The sequence below is a fragment of the Rhopilema esculentum genome, chromosome 16, assembly GCF_057945365.1.
Source record: "Rhopilema esculentum isolate cy_ngs chromosome 16, ASM5794536v1, whole genome shotgun sequence".
In the NCBI taxonomy this organism is placed as follows: Eukaryota; Metazoa; Cnidaria; class Scyphozoa; order Rhizostomeae; family Rhizostomatidae; genus Rhopilema; species Rhopilema esculentum.
The window spans coordinates 12,820,476-12,846,557 of NC_142830.1; the positions used below are offsets into that span (position 1 = coordinate 12,820,476).

The 26,082-nt window shown below is 51.0% G+C and overlaps 1 protein-coding gene across 1 annotated transcript in view; it reads left to right on the forward strand.

Annotated features, from left to right (window-relative positions):
• The window catches only part of LOC135681977 (uncharacterized), a 74,894-nt gene that overhangs the window by 26,520 nt on the left and 22,292 nt on the right, over positions 1-26,082 (forward strand). Inside the window, exon 18 of the mRNA XM_089113054.1 lies at positions 1-26,082. This exon is cut by the window's right edge and continues 18,284 nt beyond it. Within this exon, the coding sequence (XP_088969180.1) occupies positions 1-26,082 (26,082 nt within the window).

A 26,082-nucleotide genomic window follows, 5' to 3' on the forward strand; every position in this document is an offset into this window, starting at 1 on the left:
TTGTTGAAACCACCGCTGCTCCAGTTATAAAAACCACTGCAACTCCAGTTGTAGAAACCACTGCTGCTCCAGTTCTAGAAACCACTGCTGCTCCAGTTGTTGAAACCACCGCTGCTAAAGTTGTAGAAACCACAGCTGCTCCAGTTGTTGAAACCACTGCTGCTCCAGTTGTAGAAACCACCGCTGCTCCAGTTGCAGAAACCACCGCTGTTCCAGTTGTAGAAACCACCGCTGCTCCAGTTGTTGAAACTACTGCTGCTCCAGTTGTAGAAACCACTGCTGCTCCTGTTGTTGAAACCACTGCTGCTCCAGTTGTTGAAACCACTGCTGCTCCAGTTGTTGAAACCACAGCTGCTCCAGTTATAGAAACCACTGCTGCTAAAGTTGTAGAAACCACAGCTGCTCCAGTTGTTGAAACCACTGCTGCTCCAGTTGTAGAGACCACAGCTGCTCCAGTTGTTGAAACCACTGCTGCTCCAGTCGTTGAAACAACCGCTGCTCCAGTTATAGAAACCACCGCTGCTCCAGTTGCAGAAACCACCGCTGTTCCAGTTGTAGAAACCACCGCTGCTCCAGTTGTTGAAACTACTGCTGCTCCAGTTGTAGAAACCACTGCTGCTCCTGTTGTTGAAACCACTGCTGCTCCAGTTGTTGAAACCACTGCTGCTCCAGTTATAGAAACCACTGCTGCTAAAGTTGTAGAAACCACAGCTGCTCCAGTTGTTGAAACCACTGCTGCTCCAGTTGTAGAGACCACAGCTGCTCCAGTTGTTGAAACCACTGCTGCTCCAGTTGTTGAAACAACCGCTGCTCCAGTTATAGAAACCACTGCTGCCCCAGTTGTTGAAACCACCGCTGCTCCAGTTGTTGAAACCACCGCTGCTCCAGTTGTAGAAACAACCGCTGCTCCTCTTGTTGAAACCACAGCTGCTCCAGTTGTTGAAACTACTGCTGCTCCAGTTGTAGAAACCACTGCTGCTCCTGTTGTTGAAACCACTGCTGCTCCAGTTGTTGAAACCACTGCTGCTCCAGTTATAGAAACCACTGCTGCTAAAGTTGTAGAAACCACAGCTGCTCCAGTTGTTGAAACCACTGCTGCTCCAGTTGTAGAGACCACAGCTGCTCCAGTTGTTGAAACCACTGCTGCTCCAGTTGTTGAAACAACCGCTGCTCCAGTTATAGAAACCACTGCTGCCCCAGTTGTTGAAACCACCGCTGCTCCAGTTGTTGAAACCACTGCTGCTAAAGTTGTAGAAACCACAGCTGCTCCAGTTGTTGAAACCACAGCTGCTCCAGTTGTTGAAACCACCGCTGCTCCAGTTGTAGAAACCACCGCTGCTCCAGTTGTTGAAACCACCGCTGCTCCAGTTGTTGAAACCACTGCTGCTAAAGTTGTAGAAACCACAGCTGCTCCAGTTGTTGAAACCACAGCTGCTCCAGTTATAGAAACCACTGCTGCTAAAGTTGTAGAAACCACAGCTGCTCCAGTTGTTGAAACCACTGCTGCTCCAGTTGTAGAGACCACAGCTGCTCCAGTTGTTGAAACCACTGCTGCTCCAGTCGTTGAAACAACCGCTGCTCCAGTTATAGAAACCACTGCTGCCCCAGTTGTTGAAACCACCGCTGCTCCAGTTGTAGAAACCACCGCTGCTCCAGTTGTAGAAACCACCGCTGCTCCAGTTGTTGAAACCACTGCTGCTCCAGTTATAGAAACCACTGCTGCTAAAGTTGTAGAAACCACAGCTGCTCCAGTTGTTGAAACCACTGCTGCTCCAGTTGCTGAAACAACCGCTGCTCCAGTTGTAGAAACCACTGCTGCCCCAGTTCTAGAAACTACTGCTGCTCCAGTTGCTGAAACCACCGCTGCTAAAGTTGTAGCGACCACAGCTGCTCCAGTTGTTGAAACCACTGCTGCCCCAGTTGTTGAAACAACCGCTGCTCCAGTTGTAGAAACTACTGCTGCTCCAGTTATAGAGACCACTGCTGTCCCAGTTGTTGAAACCACCGCTGCTAAAGTTGTAGAGACCACAGCTGCTCCAGTTGTTGAAACCACTGCTACTCCAGTTGTTGAAACAACAGCTGCTCCAGTTGTAGAAACCACTGCTGCTCCAGTTGTTGAAACCACTGCTGCTCCAGTTGTAGAAACCACAGCTGCTCCAGTTGTTGAAACCACTGCTGCTCCAGTTGTAGAGACCACAGCTGCTCCAGTTGTTGAAACCACTGCTGCTCCAGTTGTTGAAACAACCGCTGCTCCAGTTATAGAAACCACTGCTGCCCCAGTTGTTGAAACCACCGCTGTTCCAGTTGTAGAAACCACCGCTGCTCCAGTTGTAAAAACCACTGCTGCTCCAGTTGTTGAAACCACTGCTGCTCCAGTTATAGAAACCACTGCTGCTCCAGTTGTAGAGACCACAGCTGCTCCAGTTGTTGAAACCACTGCTGCTCCAGTTGTTGAAACAACCGCTGCTCCAGTTGTTGAAACCACTGCTGCCCCAGTTGTTGAAACCACCGCTGCTCCAGTTGTAGAAACCACCGCTGCTCCAGTTGTAAAAACCACTGCTGCTCCAGTTGTTGAAACCACTGCTGCTCCAGTTATAGAAACCACTGCTGCTCCAGTTGTAGAGACCACAGCTGCTCCAGTTGTTGAAACCACTGCTGCTCCAGTTGTTGAAACAACCGCTGCTCCAGTTATAGAAACCACTGCTGCCCCAGTTGTTGAAACCACCGCTGCTCCAGTTGTAGAGACCACCGCTGCTCCAGTTGTGGAAACCACCGCTGCTCCAGTTGTAGAGACAACAGCTGCTCCAGTTGTTGAAACTACTGCTGCTCCAGTTGTAGAAACCACCGCTGCTCCAGTTGCAGAAACCACCGCTGCTCCAATTGTAGAAACCACCGCTGCTCCAGTTGTTGAAACAACTGCTGCTCCAGCTGTAGAAACCACTGCTGCTCCTGTTGTTGAAACCACTGCTGCTCCAGTTGTTGAAACCACCGCTGCTCCAGTTGTAGAAACCACCGCTGCTCCAGTTGTAGAAACCACTGCTGCTCCAGTTGTAGAAACCACCGCTACTCCAGTTGTAGAGACAACAGCTGCTCCAGTTGTTGAAACTACCGCTGCTCCAGTTGTTGAAACCACAGCTGCTCCAGTTATAGAAACCACTGCTGCTAAAGTTGTAGAAACCACAGCTGCTCCAGTTGTTGAAACCACTGCTGCTCCAATTGTAGAGACCACAGCTGCTCCAGTTGTTGAAACCACCGCTGCTCCAGTTGTTGAAACCACAGCTGCTCCAGTTATAGAAACCACTGCTGCTCCAGTTGTAGAGACCACAGCTGCTCCAGTTGTTGAAACCACCGCTGCTCCAGTTGTAGAGACCACCGCTGCTCCAGTTGTGGAAACCACCGCTGCTCCAGTTGTAGAGACAACAGCTGCTCCAGTTGTTGAAACTACTGCTGCTCCAGTTGTAGAAACCACCGCTGCTCCAGTTGCAGAAACCACCGCTGCTCCAATTGTAGAAACCACCGCTGCTCCAGTTGTTGAAACAACTGCTGCTCCAGCTGTAGAAACCACTGCTGCTCCTGTTGTTGAAACCACTGCTGCTCCAGTTGTTGAAACCACCGCTGCTCCAGTTGTAGAAACCACCGCTGCTCCAGTTGTAGAAACCACTGCTGCTCCAGTTGTGGAAACCACCGCTACTCCAGTTGTAGAGACAACAGCTGCTCCAGTTGTTGAAACTACCGCTGCTCCAGTTGTTGAAACCACAGCTGCTCCAGTTATAGAAACCACTGCTGCTAAAGTTGTAGAAACCACAGCTGCTCCAGTTGTTGAAACCACTGCTGCTCCAATTGTAGAGACCACAGCTGCTCCAGTTGTTGAAACCACCACTGCTCCAGTTGTTGAAACCACAGCTGCTCCAGTTATAGAAACCACTGCTGCTCCAGTTGTAGAGACCACAGCTGCTCCAGTTGTTGAAACCACTGCTGCTCCAGTTGTTGAAACAACCGCTGCTCCAGTTATAGAAACCACTGCTGCCCCAGTTGTTGAAACCACCGCTGCTCCAGTTGTAGAAACCACCGCTGCTCCAGTTGTAGAAACCACCGCTGCTCCAGTTGTTGAAACCACTGCTGCTCCAGTTATAGAAACCACTGCTGCCCCAGTTGTTGAAACCACCGCTGCTAAAGTTGTAGAGACCACAGCTGCTCCAGTTGTTGAAACCACTGCTGCTCCAGTTGCTGAAACAACCGCTGCTCCAGTTGTAGAAACCACTGCTGCCCCAGTTCTAGAAACTACTGCTGCTCCAGTTGCTGAAACCACCGCTGCTAAAGTTGTAGCGACCACAGCTGCTCCAGTTGTTGAAACCACTGCTGCCCCAGTTGTTGAAACAACCGCTGCTCCAGTTGTAGAAACTACTGCTGCTCCAGTTATAGAGACCACTGCTGTCCCAGTTGTTGAAACCACCGCTGCTAAAGTTGTAGAGACCACAGCTGCTCCAGTTGTTGAAACCACTGCTACTCCAGTTGTTGAAACAACAGCTGCTCCAGTTGTAGAAACCACTGCTGCTCCAGTTGTTGAAACCACCGCTGCTAAAGTTGTAGAGACCACAGCTGCTCCAGTTGTTGAAACCACTGCTGCTCCAGTTGTAGAGACCACAGCTGCTCCAGTTGTTGAAACCACTGCTGCTCCAGTTGTTGAAACAACCGCTGCTCCAGTTATAGAAACCACTGCTGCCCCAGTTGTTGAAACCACCGCTGCTCCAGTTGTAGAAACCACCGCTGCTCCAGTTGTAAAAACCACTGCTGCTCCAGTTGTTGAAACCACTGCTGCTCCAGTTATAGAAACCACTGCTGCTCCAGTTGTAGAGACCACAGCTGCTCCAGTTGTTGAAACCACTGCTGCTCCAGTTGTTGAAACAACCGCTGCTCCAGTTATAGAAACCACTGCTGCCCCAGTTGTTGAAACCACCGCTGCTCCAGTTGTAGAGACCACCGCTGCTCCAGTTGTGGAAACCACCGCTGCTCCAGTTGTAGAGACAACAGCTGCTCCAGTTGTTGAAACTACTGCTGCTCCAGTTGTAGAAACCACCGCTGCTCCAGTTGCAGAAACCACCGCTGCTCCAATTGTAGAAACCACCGCTGCTCCAGTTGTTGAGACAACTGCTGCTCCAGCTGTAGAAACCACTGCTGCTCCTGTTGTTGAAACCACTGCTGCTCCAGTTGTTGAAACCACCGCTGCTCCAGTTGTAGAAACCACCGCTGCTCCAGTTGTAGAAACCACTGCTGCTCCAGTTGTGGAAACCACCGCTACTCCAGTTGTAGATACAACAGCTGCTCCAGTTGTTGAAACTACCGCTGCTCCAGTTGTTGAAACCACCGCTGCTCCAGTTGTAGAAACCACCGCTGCTCCAGTTGTAGAAACCACCGCTGCTCCAGTTGTTGAAACCACCGCTGCTCCAGTTGTAGAAACCACCGCTGCTCCAGTTGTAGAAACCACTGCTGCTCCAGTTGTTGAAACCTCTGCTGCTCCAGTTGTTGAAACCACTGCTGCTCCAGTTGTAGAGACAACAGCTGCTCCAGTTGTTGAAACTACCGCTGCCCCAGTTTTTGAAACTACTGCTGCTCCAGTTGTAGAAACCACCGCTGCTCCAGTTGCAGAAACCACCGCTGCTCCAGTTGTAGAAACCACCGCTGCTCCAGTTGTTGAAACAACTGCTGCTCCAGTTGTTGAAACCACCGCTGCTCCAGTTGTAGAAACCACTGCTGCTCCAGTTGTTGAAACCACTGCTGCTCCAGTTGTAGAGACCACAGCTGCTCCAGTTGTTGATACCACTGCTGCTCCGGTTGTTGAAACCACCGCTGCTCCAGTTGTAGAAACCACCGCTGCTCCAGTTGTGGAAACCTCCGCTGCTCCAGTTGTAGAAACCACCGCTGCTCCAGTTGTAGAGACAACAGCTGCTCCAGTTGTTGAAACTACCGCTGCTCCAGTTGTTGAAACTACTGCTGCTCCAGTTGTAGAAACCACCGCTGCTCCAGTTGCAGAAACCACCGCTGCTCCAATTGTAGAAACCACCGCTGCTCCAGTTGTTGAAACAACTGCTGCTCCAGTTGTAGAAACCACTGCTGCTCCAGTTGTTGAAACAACTGCTGCTCCAGTTGTAGAAACCACTGCTGCTCCTGTTGTTGAAACCACTGCTGCTCCAGTTGTTGAAACCACCGCTGCTCCAGTTGTAGAAACCACCGCTGCTCCAGTTGTAGAAACCACTGCTGCTCCAGTTGTGGAAACCACCGCTTCTCCAGTTGTAGAGACAACAGCTGCTCCAGTTGTTGAAACTACCGCTGCTCCAGTTGTTGAAACCACCGCTGCTCCAGTTGTAGAAACCACCGCTGCTCCAGTTGTGGAAACCACCGCTGCTCCAGTTGTAGAAACCACCGCTGCTCCAGTTGTAGAAACCACTGCTGCTCCTGTTGTTGAAACCACTGCTGCTCCAGTTGTTGAAACCACCGCTGCTCCAGTTGTAGAAACCACCGCTGCTCCAGTTGTAGAAACCACTGCTGCTCCAGTTGTGGAAACCACCGCTACTCCAGTTGTAGAGACAACAGCTGCTCCAGTTGTTGAAACTACCGCTGCTCCAGTTGTAGAAACCACCGCTGCTCCAGTTGTAGAGACAACAGCTGCTCCAGTTGTTGAAACTACCGCTGCTCCAGTTGTTGAAACTACTGCTGCTCCAGTTGTAGAAACCACCGCTGCTCCAGTTGCAGAAACCACCGCTGCTCCAATTGTAGAAACCACCGCTGCTCCAGTTGTTGAAACAACTGCTGCTCCAGTTGTAGAAACCACTGCTGCTCCAGTTGTTGAAACAACTGCTGCTCCAGTTGTAGAAACCACTGCTGCTCCTGTTGTTGAAACCACTGCTGCTCCAGTTGTTGAAACCACCGCTGCTCCAGTTGTAGAAACCACCGCTGCTCCAGTTGTAGAAACCACTGCTGCTCCAGTTGTGGAAACCACCGCTTCTCCAGTTGTAGAGACAACAGCTGCTCCAGTTGTTGAAACTACCGCTGCTCCAGTTGTTGAAACCACCGCTGCTCCAGTTGTAGAAACCACCGCTGCTCCAGTTGTGGAAACCACCGCTGCTCCAGTTGTAGAAACCACCGCTGCTCCAGTTGTAGAAACCACTGCTGCTCCTGTTGTTGAAACCACTGCTGCTCCAGTTGTTGAAACCACCGCTGCTCCAGTTGTAGAAACCACCGCTGCTCCAGTTGTAGAAACCACTGCTGCTCCAGTTGTGGAAACCACCGCTACTCCAGTTGTAGAGACAACAGCTGCTCCAGTTGTTGAAACTACCGCTGCTCCAGTTGTTGAAACCACCGCTGCTCCAGTTGTAGAAACCACCGCTGCTCCAGTTGTGGAAACCACCGCTGCTCCAGTTGTAGAAACCACCGCTGCTCCAGTTGTAGAAACCACCGCTGCTCCAGTTGTTGAAACCACCGCTGCTCCAGTTGTAGAAACCACCGCTGCTCCAGTTGTAGAAACCACTGCTGCTCCAGTTGTTGAAACCTCTGCTGCTCCAGTTGTTGAAACCACTGCTGCTCCAGTTGTAGAGACAACAGCTGCTCCAGTTGTTGAAACTACCGCTGCCCCAGTTTTTGAAACTACTGCTGCTCCAGTTGTAGAAACCACCGCTGCTCCAGTTGCAGAAACCACCGCTGCTCCAGTTGTAGAAACCACCGCTGCTCCAGTTGTTGAAACAACTGCTGCTCCAGTTGTTGAAACCACCGCTGCTCCAGTTGTAGAAACCACCGCTGCTCCATTTGTAGAAACCACTGCTGCTCCAGTTGTTGAAACCACTGTTGCTCCAGTTGTTGAAACCACTGCTGCTCCAGTTGTAGAGACCACAGCTGCTCCAGTTGTTGATACCACTGCTGCTCCAGTTGTTGAAACCACCGCTGCTCCAGTTGTAGAAACCACCGCTGCTCCAGTTGTGGAAACCACCGCTGCTCCAGTTGTAGAAACCACCGCTGCTCCAGTTGTAGAGACAACAGCTGCTCCAGTTGTTGAAACTACCGCTGCTCCAGTTGTTGAAACTACTGCTGCTCCAGTTGTAGAAACCACCGCTGCTCCAGTTGCAGAAACCACCGCTGCTCCAATTGTAGAAACCACCGCTGCTCCAGTTGTTGAAACAACTGCTGCTCCAGTTGTAGAAACCACTGCTGCTCCTGTTGTTGAAACCACTGCTGCTCCAGTTGTTGAAACCACCGCTGCTCCAGTTGTAGAAACCACCGCTGCTCCAGTTGTAGAAACCACTGCTGCTCCAGTTGTGGAAACCACCGCTACTCCAGTTGTAGAGACAACAGCTGCTCCAGTTGTTGAAACTACCGCTGCTCCAGTTGTTGAAACTACTGCTGCTCCTGTTGTTGAAACCACTGCTGCTCCAGTTGTTGAAACCACCGCTGCTCCAGTTGTAGAAACCACCGCTGCTCCAGTTGTGGAAACCACCGCTGCTCCAGTTGTAGAAACCACCGCTGCTCCAGTTGTAGAAACCACCGCTGCTCCAGTTGTTGAAACCACCGCTGCTCCAGTTGTAGAAACCACCGCTGCTCCAGTTGTAGAAACCACTGCTGCTCCAGTTGTTGAAACCTCTGCTGCTCCAGTTGTTGAAACCACTGCTGCTCCAGTTGTAGAGACAACAGCTGCTCCAGTTGTTGAAACTACCACTGCCCCAGTTTTTGAAACGACTGCTGCTCCAGTTGTAGAAACCACCGCTGCTCCAGTTGCAGAAACCACCGCTGCTCCAGTTGTAGAAACCACCGCTGCTCCAGTTGTAGAAACCACCGCTGCTCCAGTTGTTGAAACCACCGCTGCTCCAGTTGTAGAAACCACCGCTGCTCCAGTTGTAGAAACCACTGCTGCTCCAGTTGTTGAAACCACCGCTGCTCCAGTTGTAGAGACAACAGCTGCTCCAGTTGTTGAAACTACCGCTGCTCCAGTTGTTGAAACTACTGCTGCTCCAGTTGTAGAAACCACTGCTGCTCCTGTTGTTGAAACCACTGCTGCTCCAGTTGTTGAAACCACCGCTGCTCCAGTTGTAGAAACCACCGCTGCTCCAGTTGTAGAAACCACTGCTGCTCCAGTTGTGGAAACCACCGCTACTCCAGTTGTAGAGACAACAGCTGCTCCTGTTGTTGAAACTACCGCTGCTCCAGTTTTTGAAACTACTGCTGCTCCTGTTGTTGAAACCACTGCTGCTCCAGTTGTTGAAACCACCGCTGCTCCAGTTGTAGAAACCACCGATGCTCCAGTTGCAGAAACCACCGCTGCTCCAGTTGTAGAAACCACCGCTGCTCCAGTTGTAGAAACCACCGCTGCTCCAGTTGTAGAAACCACCGCTGCTCCAGTTGTAGAAACCACCGCTGCTCCAGTTGTTGAAACCACCGCTGCTCCAGTTGTAGAAACCACCGCTGCTCCAGTTGTAGAAACCACTGCTGCTCCAGTTGTTGAAACCACCGCTGCTCCAGTTGTAGAGACAACAGCTGCTCCAGTTGTTGAAACTACCGCTGCTCCAGTTGTTGAAACTACTGCTGCTCCAGTTGTAGAAACCACCGCTGCTCCAGTTGCAGAAACCACCGCTGCTCCAGTTGTGGAAACCACTGCAGCTTCAGTTCTAGAAACCACGGCTGCTCCAGTTGTTGAAACTACTGCTGCTCAAGTTGTTCAAACTACTGCTGCTCCAGTTGTAGAAACTACGGCTGCTCCAGTTGCAGATACCACCGCTGTTCCAGTTGTAGAAACCACCGCTGCTCCAGTTGTTGAAACTACTGCTGCTCCAGTTGTAGAAACCACTGCTGCTCTAGTTGTAGAAACCACCCCTGCTCCAGTTGCAGAAACCACTGCTGCTCCAGTTGTTGAAACCACCGCTGCTCCAGTTCTAGAAACCACTGCTGCTCCAGTTGTTGAAACCACCGCTGCTAAAGTTGTAGAAACCACAGCTGCTCCAGTTGTTGAAACCACTGTTGCTCCAGTTGTTGAAACTACTGCTGCTCCAGTTGTAGAAACCACTGCTGCTCCAGTTGTAGAAACCACTGCTGCTCCAGTTGTAGAAACCACCCTTGCTCCAGTTGCAGAAACCACTGCTGCTCCAGTTGTTGAAACCACCGCTGCTCCAGTCATAGAAACTACTGCCGCTCCAGTTGTAGAAACCACCGCTGCTCCAGTTGTAGAAACCACCGCTGCTCCAGTTGTTGAAACTACTGCTGCTCCAGTTGTTGAAACTACTGCTGCTCCAGTTGTAGAAACCACCGCTGCTCCAGTTGTGGAAACCACCGCTGCTCCAGTTGTAGAGACAACAGCTGCTCCAGTTGTTGAAACTACCGCTGCTCCAGTTGTTGAAACTACTGCTGCTCCAGTTGTAGAAACCACCGCTGCTCCAGTTGCAGAAACCACCGCTGCTCCAGTTGTAGAGACCACAGCTGCTTCAGTTGTTGAAACTACTGCTGCACCAGTTGTTGAAACCACTGCTGCTCCAGTTTTAGAAACTACTGCGCTACCTATCAAGCCATCCTCCAAAACAACTATTGTTCCTGTAGTGATTACTGAAGAAATTGTAGTAAGAACAGATTCGACGAAAACCACTGCAGCTTCAGTTCTAGAAACCACGGCTGCTCCAGTTGTTGAAACTACTGCTGCTCCAGTTGTTCAAACTACTGCTGCTCCAGTTGTTGAAACCACCGCTGCTCCAGTTGTAGAAACCACCGCTGCTCCAGTTGTTGAAACCACCGCTGCTCCAGTTGTAGAAACCACCACTGCTCCAGTTGTAGAAACCACCGCTGCTCCAGTTGTAGAAACCACTGCTGCTCCAGTTGTAGAAACCACCCCTGCTCCAGTTGCAGAAACCACTGCTGCTCCAGTTGTTGAAACCACCGCTGCTCCAGTCATAGAAACTACTGCCGCTCCAGTTGTAGAAACCACCGCTGCTCCAGTTGTAGAAACCACCGCTGCTCCAGTTGTTGAAACTACTGCTGCTCCAGTTGTTGAAACTACTGCTGCTCCAGTTGTAGAAACCACCGCTGCTCCAGTTGTGGAAACCACCGCTGCTCCAGTTGTAGAGACAACAGCTGCTCCAGTTGTTGAAACTACCGCTGCTCCAGTTGTTGAAACTACTGCTGCTCCAGTTGTAGAAACCACCGCTGCTCCAGTTGCAGAAACCACCGCTGCTCCAGTTGTAGAGACCACAGCTGCTTCAGTTGTTGAAACTACTGCTGCACCAGTTGTTGAAACCACTGCTGCTCCAGTTTTAGAAACTACTGCTCTACCTATCAAGCCATCCTCCAAAACAACTATTGTTCCTGTAGTGATTACTGAAGAAATTGTAGTAAGAACAGATTCGACGAAAACCACTGCAGCTTCAGTTCTAGAAACCACGGCTGCTCCAGTTGTTGAAACTACTGCTGCTCCAGTTGTTCAAACTACTGCTGCTCCAGTTGTTGAAACCACCGCTGCTCCAGTTGTAGAAACCACCGCTGCTCCAGTTGTTGAAACCACCGCTGCTCCAGTTGTAGAAACCACCACTGCTCCAGTTGTAGAAACCACCGCTGCTCCAGTTGTAGAAACCACTGCTGCTCCAGTTGTAGAAACCACCCCTGCTCCAGTTGCAGAAACCACTGCTGCTCCAGTTGTTGAAACCACCGCTGCTCCAGTCATAGAAACTACTGCCGCTCCAGTTGTAGAAACCACCGCTGCTCCAGTTGTAGAAACCACCGCTGCTCCAGTTGTTGAAACTACTGCTGCTCCAGTTGTTGAAACTACTGCTGCTCCAGTTGTAGAAACCACCGCTGCTCCAGTTGTGGAAACCACCGCTGCTCCAGTTGTAGAGACAACAGCTGCTCCAGTTGTTGAAACTACCGCTGCTCCAGTTGTTGAAACTACTGCTGCTCCAGTTGTAGAAACCACCGCTGCTCCAGTTGCAGAAACCACCGCTGCTCCAGTTGTAGAGACCACAGCTGCTTCAGTTGTTGAAACTACTGCTGCACCAGTTGTTGAAACCACTGCTGCTCCAGTTTTAGAAACTACTGCTCTACCTATCAAGCCATCCTCCAAAACAACTATTGTTCCTGTAGTGATTACTGAAGAAATTGTAGTAAGAACAGATTCGACGAAAACCACTGCAGCTTCAGTTCTAGAAACCACGGCTGCTCCAGTTGTTGAAACTACTGCTGCTCCAGTTGTTCAAACTACTGCTGCTCCAGTTGTTGAAACCACCGCTGCTCCAGTTGTAGAAACCACCGCTGCTCCAGTTGTTGAAACCACCGCTGCTCCAGTTGTAGAAACCACCACTGCTCCAGTTGTAGAAACCACTGCTGCTCCAGTTGTAGAAACCACTGCTGCTCCAGTTGTAGAAACCACCCCTGCTCCAGTTGCAGAAACCACTGCTGCTCCAGTTGTTGAAACCACCGCTGCTCCAGTCATAGAAACTACTGCCGCTCCAGTTGTAGAAACCACCGCTGCTCCAGTTGTAGAAACCACCGCTGCTCCAGTTGTTGAAACTACTGCTGCTCCAGTTGTTGAAACTACTGCTGCTCCAGTTGTAGAAACCACCGCTGCTCCAGTTGTGGAAACCACCGCTGCTCCAGTTGTAGAGACAACAGCTGCTCCAGTTGTTGAAACTACCGCTGCTCCAGTTGTTGAAACTACTGCTGCTCCAGTTGTAGAAACCACCGCTGCTCCAGTTGCAGAAACCACCGCTGCTCCAGTTGTGGAAACCACCGCTGCTCCAGTTGCAGAAACCACTGCTGCTCCAGTTGTAGAAACCACAGCTGCTCCAGTTGTTGAAACTACTGCTCTACCTATCAAGCCATCCTCCAAAACAACTATTGTTCCTGTAGTGATTACTGAAGAAATTGTAGTAAGAACAGATTCGACGAAAACCACTGCAGCTTCAGTTCTAGAAACCACGGCTGCTCCAGTTGTTGAAACTACTGCTGCTCCAGTTGTTCAAACTACTGCTGCTCCAGTTGTTGAAACCACCGCTGCTCCAGTTGTAGAAACCACCGCTGCTCCAGTTGTTGAAACCACCGCTGCTCCAGTTGTAGAAACCACCACTGCTCCAGTTGTAGAAACCACCGCTGCTCCAGTTGTAGAAACCACTGCTGCTCCAGTTGTAGAAACCACCCCTGCTCCAGTTGCAGAAACCACTGCTGCTCCAGTTGTTGAAACCACCGCTGCTCCAGTCATAGAAACTACTGCCGCTCCAGTTGTAGAAACCACCGCTGCTCCAGTTGTAGAAACCACCGCTGCTCCAGTTGTTGAAACTACTGCTGCTCCAGTTGTTGAAACTACTGCTGCTCCAGTTGCAGAAACCACCGCTGCTCCAGTTGTGGAAACCACCGCTGCTCCAGTTGTAGAGACAACAGTTGCTCCAGTTGTTGAAACTACCGCTGCTCCAGTTGTTGAAACTACTGCTGCTCCAGTTGTAGAAACCACCGCTGCTCCAGTTGCAGAAACCACCGCTGCTCCAGTTGTGGAAACCACCGCTGCTCCAGTTGCAGAAACCACTGCTGCTCCAGTTGTAGAAACCACAGCTGCTCCAGTTGTTGAAACCACCGCTGCTCCAGTTGTAGAGACAACAGCTGCTCCAGTTGCAGAAACCACCGCTGCTCCAGTTGTAGAAACCACCGCTGCTCCAGTTGTTGAAACCACTGCTGCTCCAGTTTTAGAAACTACTGCTCTACCTATCAAGCCATCCTCCAAAACAACTATTGTTCCTGTAGTGATTACTGAAGAAATTGTAGTAAGAACAGATTCGACGAAAACCACTGCAGCTTCAGTTCTAGAAACCACGGCTGCTCCAGTTGTTGAAACTACTGCTGCTCCAGTTGTTCAAACTACTGCTGCTCCAGTTGTTGAAACCACCGCTGCTCCAGTTGTAGAAACCACTGCTGCTCCAGTTGTTGAAACCACCGCTGCTCCAGTTGTAGAAACCACCGCTGCTCCAGTTGTAGAAACCACCGCTGCTCCAGTTGTAGAAACCACTGCTGCTCCAGTTGTAGAAACCACCCCTGCTCCAGTTGCAGAAACCACTGCTGCTCCAGTTGTAGAAACCACAGCTGCTCCAGTTGTTGAAACCACCGCTGCTCCAGTTGTAGAGACAACAGCTGCTCCAGTTGCAGAAACCACCGCTGCTCCAGTTGTAGAAACCACCGCTGCTCCAGTTGTGGAAACCACCGCTGCTCCAGTTGTAGAAACCACCGCTGCTCCAGTTGTTGAAACCACCGCTGCTCCAGTTGTAGAAACCACTGCTGCTCCAGTTGCCGAAACCACCGCTGCTCCAGTTGTGGAAACCACCGCTGCTCCAGTTGTAGAGACAACAGCTTCTCCAGTTGTTGAAACTACCGCTGCTCCAGTTGTTGAAACTACTGCTGCTCCAGTTGTAGAAACTACCGCTGCTCCAGTTGCAGAAACCACCGCTGTTCCAGTTGTAGAAACCACCGCTGCTCCAGTTGTTGAAACTACTGCTGCTCCAGTTGTAGAAACCACTGCTGCTCCAGTTGTAGAAACCACCCCTGCTCCAGTTGAAGAAACCACCGCTGCTCCAGTTGTTGAAACCACCGCTGCTCCAGTCATAGAAACTACTGCCGCTCCAGTTGTAGATACCACCGCTGCTCCAGTTGTAGAAACCACCGCTGCTCCAGTTGTTGAAACTACTGCTGCTCCAGTTGTTGAAACTACTGCTGCTCCAGTTGTAGAAACCACCGCTGCTCCAGTTGTGGAAACCACCGCTGCTCCAGTTGTAGAGACAACAGCTGCTCCAGTTGTTGAAACTACCGCTGCTCCAGTTGTTGAAACTACTGCTGCTCCAGTTGTAGAAACCACCGCTGCTCCAGTTGCAGAAACCACCGCTGCTCCAGTTGTGGAAACCACCGCTGCTCCAGTTGTAGAGACAACAGCTGCTCCAGTTGTTGAAACTACCGCTGCTCCAGTTGTTGAAACTACTGCTGCTCCAGTTGTAGAAACTACTGCTGCTCCAGTTGTAGAAACCACCGCTGCTCCAGTTGCAGAAACCACCGCTGCTCCAGTTGTGGAAACCACCGCTGCTCCAGTTGTAGAGACAACAGCTGCTCCAGTTGTTGAAACTACCGCTGCTCCAGTTGTTGAAACTACTGCTGCTCCAGTTGTAGAAACTACCGCTGCTCCAGTTGCAGAAACCACCGCTGTTCCAGTTGTAGAAACCACCGCTGCTCCAGTTGTTGAAACTACTGCTGCTCCAGTTGTAGAAACCACCCCTGCTCCAGTTGCAGAAACCACTGCTGCTCCAGTTGTTGAAACTACCGCTGCTCCAGTTGTTGAAACTACTGCTGCTCCAGTTGTAGAAACCACTGCTGCTCCAGTTGTAGAAACCACCCCTGCTCCAGTTGAAGAAACCACCGCTGCTCCAGTTGTTGAAACCACCGCTGCTCCAGTCATAGAAACTACTGCCGCTCCAGTTGTAGATACCACCGCTGCTCCAGTTGTAGAAACCACCGCTGCTCCAGTTGTTGAAACTACTGCTGCTCCAGTTGTTGAAACTACTGCTGCTCCAGTTGTAGAAACCACCGCTGCTCCAGTTGTGGAAACCACCGCTGCTCCAGTTGTAGAGACAACAGCTGCTCCAGTTGTTGAAACTACCGCTGCTCCAGTTGTTGAAACTACTGCTGCTCCAGTTGTAGAAACCACCGCTGCTCCAGTTGCAGAAACCACCGCTGCTCCAGTTGTGGAAACCACCGCTGCTCCAGTTGTAGAGACAACAGCTGCTCCAGTTGTTGAAACTACCGCTGCTCCAGTTGTTGAAACTACTGCTGCTCCAGTTGTAGAAACTACTGCTGCTCCAGTTGTAGAAACCACCGCTGCTCCAGTTGCAGAAACCACCGCTGCTCCAGTTGTGGAAACCACCGCTGCTCCAGTTGTAGAGACAACAGCTGCTCCAGTTGTTGAAACTACCGCTGCTCCAGTTGTTGAAACTACTGCTGCTCCAGTTGTAGAAACTACCGCTGCTCCAGTTGCAGAAACCACCGCTGTTCCAGTTGTAGAAACCACCGCTGCTCCAGTTGTTGAAACTACTGCTGCTCCAGTTGTAGAAACCACCCCTGCTCCAGTTGCAGAAACCACTGCTGCTCCAGTTGTTGAAACCACCGCTGCTCCAGTCATAGAAACTACTGCCGCTCCAGTTGTAGAAACCACCGCTGCTCCAGTTGTAGAAACCACCGCTGCTCCAGTTGTTGAAACTACTGCTGCTCCAGTTGTTGAAACTACTGCTGCTCCAGTTGTAGAAACCACCGCTGCTCCAGTTGTGGAAACCACCGCTGCTCCAGTTGTAGAGACAACAGCTGCTCCAGTTGTTGAAACTACCGCTGCTCCAGTTGTTGAAACTACTGCTGCTCCAGTTGTAGAAACCACCGCTGCTCCAGTTGCAGAAACCACCGCTGCTCCAGTTGTGGAAACCACCGCTGCTCCAGTTGTAGAGACAACAGCTGCTCCAGTTGTTGAAACTACCGCTGCTCCAGTTGTTGAAACTACTGCTGCTCCAGTTGTAGAAACTACCGCTGCTCCAGTTGCAGAAACCACCGCTGTTCCAGTTGTGGAAACCACCGCTGCTCCAGTTGTAGAGAGAACAGCTGCTCCAGTTGTTGAAACTACCGCTGCTCCAGTTGTTGAAACTACTGCTGCTCCAGTTGTAGAAACCACCGCTGCTGCAGTTGCAGAAACCACCGCTGCTCCAGTTGTGGAAACCACCGCTGCTCCAGTTGTAGAGACAACAGCTGCTCCAGTTGTTGAAACTACCGCTGCTCCAGTTGTTGAAACTACTGCTGCTCCAGTTGTAGAAACTACCGCTGCTCCAGTTGCAGAAACCACCGCTGTTCCTGTTGTAGAAACCACCGCTGCTCCAGTTGTTGAAACTACTGCTGCTCCAGTTGTAGAAACCACTGCTGCTCCAGTTGTAGAAACCACCCCTGCTCCAGTTGAAGAAACCACTGCTGCTCCAGTTGTTGAAACCACCGCTGCTCCAGTCATAGAAACTACTGCCGCTCCAGTTGTAGATACCACCGCTGCTCCAGTTGTAGAAACCACCGCTGCTCCAGTTGTTGAAACTACTGCTGCTCCAGTTGTTGAAACTACTGCTGCTCCAGTTGTAGAAACCACCGCTGCTCCAGTTGTGGAAACCACCGCTGCTCCAGTTGTAGAGACAACAGCTGCTCCAGTTGTTGAAACTACCGCTGCTCCAGTTGTTGAAACTACTGCTGCTCCAGTTGTAGAAACCACCGCTGCTCCAGTTGCAGAAACCACCGCTGCTCCAGTTGTGGAAACCACCGCTGCTCCAGTTGTAGAGACAACAGCTGCTCCAGTTGTTGAAACTACCGCTGCTCCAGTTGTTGAAACTACTGCTGCTCCAGTTGTAGAAACTACCGCTGCTCCAGTTGCAGAAACCACCGCTGTTCCAGTTGTAGAAACCACCGCTGCTCCAGTTGTTGAAACTACTGCTGCTCCAGTTGTAGAAACCACTGCTGCTCCAGTTGTAGAAACCACCCCTGCTCCAGTTGCAGAAACCACTGCTGCTCCAGTTGTTGAAACCACCGCTGCTCCAGTCATAGAAACTACTGCCGCTCCAGTTGTAGAAACCACCGCTGCTCCAGTTGTAGAAACCACCGCTGCTCCAGTTGTAGAAACCACTGCTGCTCCAGTTGTTGAAACCACTGCTGCTCCAGTTGTTGAAACCACTGCTGCTCCAGTTATAGAAACCACAGCTGCTCCAGTTTTGGAAACCACCGCTGCTCCAGTTGTAGAGACCACAGCTGCTTCAGTTGTTGAAACTACTGCTGCACCAGTTGTTGAAACCACTGCTGCTCCAGTTTTAGAAACTACTGCTCTACCTATCAAGCCATCCTCCAAAACAACTATTGTTCCTGTAGTGATTACTGAAGAAATTGTAGTAAGAACAGATTCGACGAAAACCACTGCAGCTTCAGTTCTAGAAACCACGGCTGCTCCAGTTGTTGAAACTACTGCTGCTCCAGTTGTTCAAACTACTGCTGCTCCAGTTGTTGAAACCACCGCTGCTCCAGTTGTAGAAACCACCGCTGCTCCAGTTGTAGAAACCACTGCTGCTCCAGTTGTTGAAACCACTGTTGCTCCAGTTGTTGAAACCACTGCTGCTCCAGTTGTAGAGACCACAGCTGCTCCAGTTGTTGATACCACTGCTGCTCCAGTTGTTGAAACAACCGCTGCTCCAGTTATAGAAACCACTGCTGCTCCAGTTGTTGAAACCACCGCTGCTCCAGTTGTGGAAACCACCGCTGCTCCAGTTATAGAAACCACAGCTGCTCCAGTTATAGAAACCACAGCTGCTCCAGTTTTGGAAACCACCGCTGCTCCAGTTGTAGAGACCACAGCTGCTTCAGTTATTGAAACTACTGCTGCACCAGTTGTTGAAACCACTGCTGCTCCAGTTTTAGAAACTACTGCTCTACCTATCAAGCCATCCTCCAAAACAACTATTGTTCCTGTAGTGATAACTGAAGAAATTGTAGTAAGAACAGATTCGACGAAAACCACTGCAGCTTCAGTTCTAGAAACCACGGCTGCTCCAGTTGTTGAAACTACTGCTGCTCCAGTTGTTCAAACTACTGCTGCTCCAGTTGTTGAAACCACCGCTGCTCCAGTTGTAGAAACCACCGCTGCTCCAGTTGTAGAAACCACTGCTGCTCCAGTTGTTGAAACCACTGCTGCTCCAGTTGTAGAGACCACAGCTGATCCAGTTGTTGATACCACTGCTGCTCCAGTTGTTGAAACAACCGCTGCTCCAGTTATAGAAACCACTGCTGCTCCAGTTGTTGAAACCACCGCTGCTCCAGTTGTAGAAACCACCGCTGCTCCAGTTGTGGAAACCACCGCTGCTCCAGTTGTAGAAACCACCGCTGCTCCAGTTGTAGAAACCACCGCTGCTCCAGTTGTTGAAACCACCGCTGCTTCAGTTGTAGAAACCACCGCTGCTCCAGTTGTAGAAACCACTGCTGCTCCAGTTGTTGAAACCACTGCTGCTCCAGTTGTAGAAACCACCGCTGCTCCAGTTGTAGAAACCACCGCTGCTCCAGTTGCAGAAACCACCGCTGCTCCAGTTGTAGAAACCACCGCTGCTCCAGTTGTAGAAACCACTGCTGCTCCAGTTGTTGAAACCACCGCTGCTCCTGTTGCAGAAACCACCGCTGTTCTAGTTGTAGAAACCACCGCTGCTCCAGTTGTTGAAACTACTGCTGCTCCAGTTGTAGAAACCACTGCTGCTCCAGTTGTAGAAACCACCCCTGCTCCAGTTGTAGAAACCACCGCTGCTCCAGTTATTGAAACCACAGCTGCTCCAGTTGTAGAAACCACAGTTGCTCCAGTTGTAGAAACCACTGCTGCTCCAGTTGTAGAAACCACCGCTGCTCCAGTTGTAGAAACCACTGCTGCTCCAGTTGTTGGAACCACTGCTGCTCCAGTTGTAGAAACCACCCCTGCTCCAGTTGCAGAAACCACTGCTGCTATAGTTGTTGAAACCACCGCTGCTCCAGTCATAGAAACTAGTGCCGCTCCAGTTGTAGAAACCACCGCTGCTCCAGTTGTAGAAACCACCGCTGCTCCAGTTGTAGAAACCACTGCTGCTCCAGTTGTTGAAACCACTGCTGCTCCAGTTGTAGAGACAACAGCTGCTCCAGTTGTTGAAACTACCGCTGCTCCAGTTGTTGAAACTACTGCTGCTTCAGTTGTAGAAACCACCGCTGCTCCAGTTGCAGAAACCACCGCTGTTCCAGTTGTAGAAACCACGGCTGCTCCAGTTGTTGAAACTACTGCTGCTCCAGTTGTAGAAACCACCGCTGCTCCAGTTGTAGAAACCACTGCTGCTCCAGTTGTAGAAACCACCGCTGCTCCAGTTGTGGAAACCACCGCTGCTCCAGTTGTAGAAACCACTACTGCTCCAGTTGTAGAAACCACTGCTGCTCCAGTTGTTGAAACCACTGCTGCTCCAGTTGTTGAAACCACTGCTGCTCCAGTTGTAGAGACAACAGCTGCTCCAGTTGTTGAAACTACCGCTGCTCCAGTTGTTGAAACCACCGCTGCTCCAGTTGTAGAGACCACAGCTGCTTCAGTTGTTGAAACTACTGCTGCACCAGTTGTCGAAACCACTGCTGCTCCAGTTTTAGAAACTACTGCTCTACCTATCAAGCCATCCTCCAAAACAACTATTGTTCCTGTAGTGATTACTGAAGAAATTGTAGTAAGAACAGATTCGACGAAAACCACTGCAGCTTCAGTTCTAGAAACCACGGCTGCTCCAGTTGTTGAAACTACTGCTGCTCCAGTTGTAGAAACCACCGCTGCTCCAGTTGTGGAAACCACCGCTGCTCCAGTTGTAGAGACAACAGCTGCTCCAGTTGTTGAAACTACCGCTGCTCCAGTTGTTGAAACTACTGCTGCTCCAGTTGTAGAAACCACCGCTGCTCCAGTTGCAGAAACCACCGCTGCTCCAGTTGTGGAAACCACCGCTGCTCCAGTTGTAGAGACAACAGCTGCTCCAGTTGTTGAAACTACCGCTGCTCCAGTTGTTGAAACTACTGCTGCTTCAGTTGTAGAAACCACCGCTGCTCCAGTTGCAGAAACCACCGCTGTTCCAGTTGTAGAAACCACCGCTGCTCCAGTTGTTGAAACTACTGCTGCTCCAGTTGTAGAAACCACTGCTGCTCCTGTTGTTGAAACCACTGCTGCTCCAGTTGTTGAAACCACCGCTGCTCCAGTTGTAGAAACCACCGCTGCTGCAGTTGTAGAAACCACTGCTGCTGCAGTTGTAGAAACCACTGCTGCTGCAGTTGTAGAAACCACCGCTGCTCCAGTTGTGGAAACCACTGCTGCTCCAGTTGTAGAAACCACCGCTGCTCCAGTTGTAGAAACCACTGCTGCTCCAGTTGTTGAAACCACTGCTGCTCCAGTTGTTGAAACCACTGCTACTCCAGTTGTAGAGACAACAGCTGCTCCAGTTGTTGAAACTACCGCTGCTCCAGTTGTTGAAACTACTGCTGCTCCAGTTGTAGAAACCACCGCTGCTCCAGTTGCAGAAACCACCGCTGCTCCAGTTGTAGAAACCACCGCTGCTCCAGTTGTTGAAACAACTGCTGCTCCAGTTGTAGAAACCACTGCTGCTCCTGTTGTTGAAACCACTGCTGCTCCAGTTGTTGAAACCACCGGTGCTCCAGTTGTAGAAACCACCGCTGCTCCAGTTGTGGAAACCACTGCTGCTCCAGTTGTAGAAACCACGGCTGCTCCAGTTGTAGAAACCACTGCTGCTCCAGTTGTTGAAACCACTGCTGCTCCAGTTGTTGAAACCACTGCTGCTCCAGTTGTAGAGACCACAGCTGCTCCAGTTGTTGAAACCACCGCTGCTCCAGTTGTAGAGACAACAGCTGCTCCAGTTGCAGAAACCACCGCTGCTTCAGTTGTAGAAACCACCGCTGCTCCAGTTGTGGAAACCACCGCTGCTCCAGTTGTAGAAACCACTGCTGCTCCAGTTGTTGAAACCACTGCTGCTCCAGTTGTAGAAACCACCCCTGCTCCAGTTGCAGAAACCACTGCTGCTCCAGTTGTTGAAACCACCGCTGCTCCAGTCATAGAAACTACTGCCGCTCCAGTTGTAGAAACCACCGCTGCTCCAGTTGTAGAAACCACCGCTGCTCCAGTTGTAGAAACCACTGCTGCTCCAGTTGTTGAAACCACTGCTGCTCCAGTTGTTGAAACCACTGCTGCTCCAGTTGTAGAAACCACCGCTGCTCCAGTTGTAGAAACCACCGCTGCTCCAGTTGTAGAAACCACTGCTGCTCCAGTTGTTGAAACCACTGCTGCTCCAGTTGTTGAAACCACTGCTGCTGCAGTTATAGAAACCACAGCTGCTCCAGTTTTGGAAACCACTGCTGCTGCAGTTGTAGAAACCACTGCTGCTGCAGTTGTAGAAACCACCGCTGCTCCAGTTGTAGAAACCACTGCTGCTCCAGTTGTAGAAACCACCGCTGCTCCAGTTGTAGAAACCACTGCTGCTCCAGTTGTTGAAACCACTGCTGCTCCAGTTGTTGAAACCACTGCTGCTGCAGTTGTAGAAACCACCGCTGCTCCAGTTGTAGAAACCACTGCTGCTCCAGTTGTTGAAACCACTGCTGCTCCAGTTGTTGAAACCACTGCTGCTCCAGTTGTAGAAACCACCGCTGCTCCAGTTGTAGAAACCACCGCTGCTCCAGTTGTAGAAACCACTGCTGCTCCAGTTGTTGAAACCACCGCTGCTCCAGTTGCAGAAACCACCGCTGTTCCAGTTGTAGAAACCACCGCTGCTCCAGTTGTTGAAACTACTGCCGCTCCAGTGGTAGAAACTACTGCTGCTCCAGTTGTAGAATCTACTGCTGCTCCAGTTGTAGAAACCACCGCTGCTCCAGTTGTAGAAACCACCGCTGCTCCAGTTGTAGAAACCACTGCTGCTCCAGTTTTAGAAACTACTGCTCTACCTGTCAAGCCATCCTCCAAAGCAACTGTTGTTCCTGTAGTGATAACCGAAGAAATTCTAGTAAGAACAGATTCGACAAAAACCACTGCTGCTCCAGCTGTAGAAACCACTGCTGCTCCAGTTGTAGAATCTACCGCTGCTCCAGTTGCAGAAACCACCGCTGCTCCAGTTGTAGAAACCACCGCTGCTCCAGTTGCAGAAACCACCGCTGCTCCAGTTGTTGAAACCACCGCTGCTCCAGTTGTAGAAACCACCGCTGCTCCAGTTGTTGAAACCACCGCTGCTCCAGTTGTAGAAACCACTGCTGCTCCAGTTGTAGAAACCACCGCTGCTCCAGTTGTAGAAACAACCGCTGCTCCAGTTGTAGAAACCACCGCTCCTCCAGTTGCAGAAACCACCGCTGCTCCAGTTGTTGAAACCACCGCTGCTCCAGTTGTAGAAACCACTGCTGCTCCAGTTGTAGAAACCACCGCTGCTCCAGTTGTAGAAACCACCGCTGCTCCAGTTGTAGAAACCACCGCTGCTCCAGTTGTAGAAACCACCGCTGCTCCAGTTGTAGAAACCACTGCTGCTCCAGTTGTTGAAACCACTGCTGCTCCAGTTGTTGAAACCACTGCTGCTCCAGTTGTAGAAACCACCGCTGCTCCAGTTGTAGAAACCACTGCTGCTCCAGTTGTAGAAACCACTGCTGCTCCAGTTGTTGAAACCACTGCTGCTCCAGTTGTAGAAACCACCGCTGCTCCAGTTGTAGAAACCACCGCTGCTCCAGTTCTGGAAACCACCGCTGCTCCAGTTGTAGAAACCACCGCTGCTCCAGTTGTAGAAACCACTGCTGCTCCAGTTGTTGAAACCACCGCTGCTCCAGTTGTAGAAACCACCGCTGCTCCAGTTGTTGAAACTACCGCTGCTCCAGTTGTAGAAACCACTGCTGCTCCAGTTGTAGAAACCACAACTGCTCCAGTTGTTGAAACCACCGCTGCTCCTGTTGTTGAAACCACTGCTGCTCCAGTTGTAGAAACCACTGCTGCTCCAGTTGTAGAAACCACCGCTGCTCCAGTTGTAGAAACCACCGCTGCTCCAGTCATAGTAACTACTGCCGCTCCAGTGGTAGAAACTACTGCTGCTCCAGTTGTAGAATCTACTGCTGCTCCAGTTGAAGAAACCACCGCTGCTCCAGTTGTAGAAACCACTGCTGCTCCAGTTGTAGAAACCACAACTGCTCCAGTTGTTGAAACCACCGCTGCTCCTGTTGTTGAAACCACTGCTGCTCCAGTTGTAGAAACCACTGCTGCTCCAGTTGTAGAAACCACCGCTGCTCCAGTTGTAGAAACCACCGCTGCTCCAGTCATAGTAACTACTGCCGCTCCAGTGGTAGAAACTACTGCTGCTCCAGTTGTAGAATCTACTGCTGCTCCAGTTGTAGAAACCACCGCTGCTCCAGTTGTAGAAACCACTGCTGCTCCAGTTTTAGAAACTACTGCTCTACCTGTCAAGCCATCCTCCAAAGCAACTGTTGTTCCTGTAGTGATAACCGAAGAAATTCTAGTAAGAACAGATTCGACAAAAACCACTGCTGCTCCAGCTGTAGAAACCACTGCTGCTCCAGTTGTAGAATCTACCGCTGCTCCAGTTGCAGAAACCACCGCTGCTCCAGTTGTAGAAACCACCGCTGCTCCAGTTGCAGAAACCACCGCTGCTCCAGTTGTTGAAACCACCGCTGCTCCAGTTGTAGAAACCACCGCTGCTCCAGTTGTTGAAACCACCGCTGCTCCAGTTGTAGAAACCACTGCTGCTCCAGTTGTAGAAACCACCGCTGCTCCAGTTGTAGAAACAACCGCTGCTCCAGTTGTAGAAACCACCGCTCCTCCAGTTGCAGAAACCACCGCTGCTCCAGTTGTTGAAACCACCGCTGCTCCAGTTGTAGAAACCACTGCTGCTCCAGTTGTAGAAACCACCGCTGCTCCAGTTGTAGAAACCACCGCTGCTCCAGTTGTAGAAACCACCGCTGCTCCAGTTGCGGAAACCACCGCTGCTGCAGTTGTTGAAACCACCGCTGCTCCAGTTGTAGAAACCACTGCTGCTCCAGTTGTAGAAACCACCGCTGCTCCAGTTGTAGAAACCACCGCTGCTCCAGTTGCAGAAACCACCGCTGCTCCAGTTGTTGAAACCACCGCTGCTCCAGTTGTAGAAACCACTGCTGCTCCAGTTGTTGAAACCACCGCTGCTCCTGTTGCTGAAACCACCGCTGCTCCAGTTGTAGAAACCACTGCTGCTCCAGTTGTAGAAACCACTGCTGCTCCAGTTGTAGAAACCACCGCTGCTCCAGTTGTAGAAACCACCGCTGCTCCAGTTGTAGAAACCACCGCTGCTCCAGTTGCGGAAACCACCGCTGCTCCAGTTGTTGAAACCACCGCTGCTCCAGTTGTTGAAACCACCGCTGCTCCAGTTGTAGAAACCACTGCTGCTCCAGTTGTAGAAACCACCGCTGCTCCAGTTGTAGAAACCACCGCTGCTCCAGTTGTAGAAACCACTGCTGCTCCTGTTGCAGAAACCACCGCTGCTCCAGTTGTTGAAACCACCGCTGCTCCAGTTGTAGAAACCACTGCTGCTCCAGTTGTAGAAACCACCGCTGCTCCAGTTGTTGAAACCACCGCTGCTCCAGTTGTAGAAACCACCGCTGCTCCAGTTGTTGAAACCACCGCTGCTCCAGTTGTAGAAACCACCACTGCTCCAGTTGTTGAAACCACCGCTGCTCCTCTTGTTGAAACCACTGCTGCTCCAGTTGTAGAAACCACTGCTGCTCCAGTTGTAGAAACCACCGCTGCTTCAGTTGTAGAAACCACCGCTGCTCCAGTCATAGTAACTACTGCCGCTCCAGTGGTAGAAACTACTGCTGCTCCAGTTGCAGAAACCACCGCTGCTCCAGTTGTTGAAACCACCGCTGCTCCAGTTGTAGAAACCACTGCTGCTCCAGTTGTTGAAACCACCGCTGCTCCTGTTGCTGAAACCACCGCTGCTCCAGTTGTAGAAACCACTGCTGCTCCAGTTGTAGAAACCACTGCTGCTCCAGTTGTAGAAACCACCGCTGCTCCAGTTGTAGAAACCACCGCTGCTCCAGTTGTTGAAACCACTGCTGCTCCAGTTGTAGAAACCACTGCTGCTCCAGTTGTAGAAACCACTGCTGCTCCAGTTGTAGAAACCACCGCTGCTCCAGTTGTAGAAACCACCGCTGCTCCAGTCATAGTAACTACTGCCGCTCCAGTGGTAGAAACTACTGCTGCTCCAGTTGTAGAATCTACTGCTGCTCCAGTTGTAGAAACCACCGCTGCTCCAGTTGTAGAAACCACTGCTGCTCCAGTTGTAGAAACCACCGCTGCTTCAGTTGTAGAAACCACCGCTGCTCCAGTCATAGTAACTACTGCCTCTCCAGTGGTAGAAACTACTGCTGCTCCAGTTGCAGAAACCACCGCTGCTCCAGTTGTTGAAACCACCGCTGCTCCAGTTGTAGAAACCACTGCTGCTCCAGTTGTAGAAACCACCGCTGCTCCAG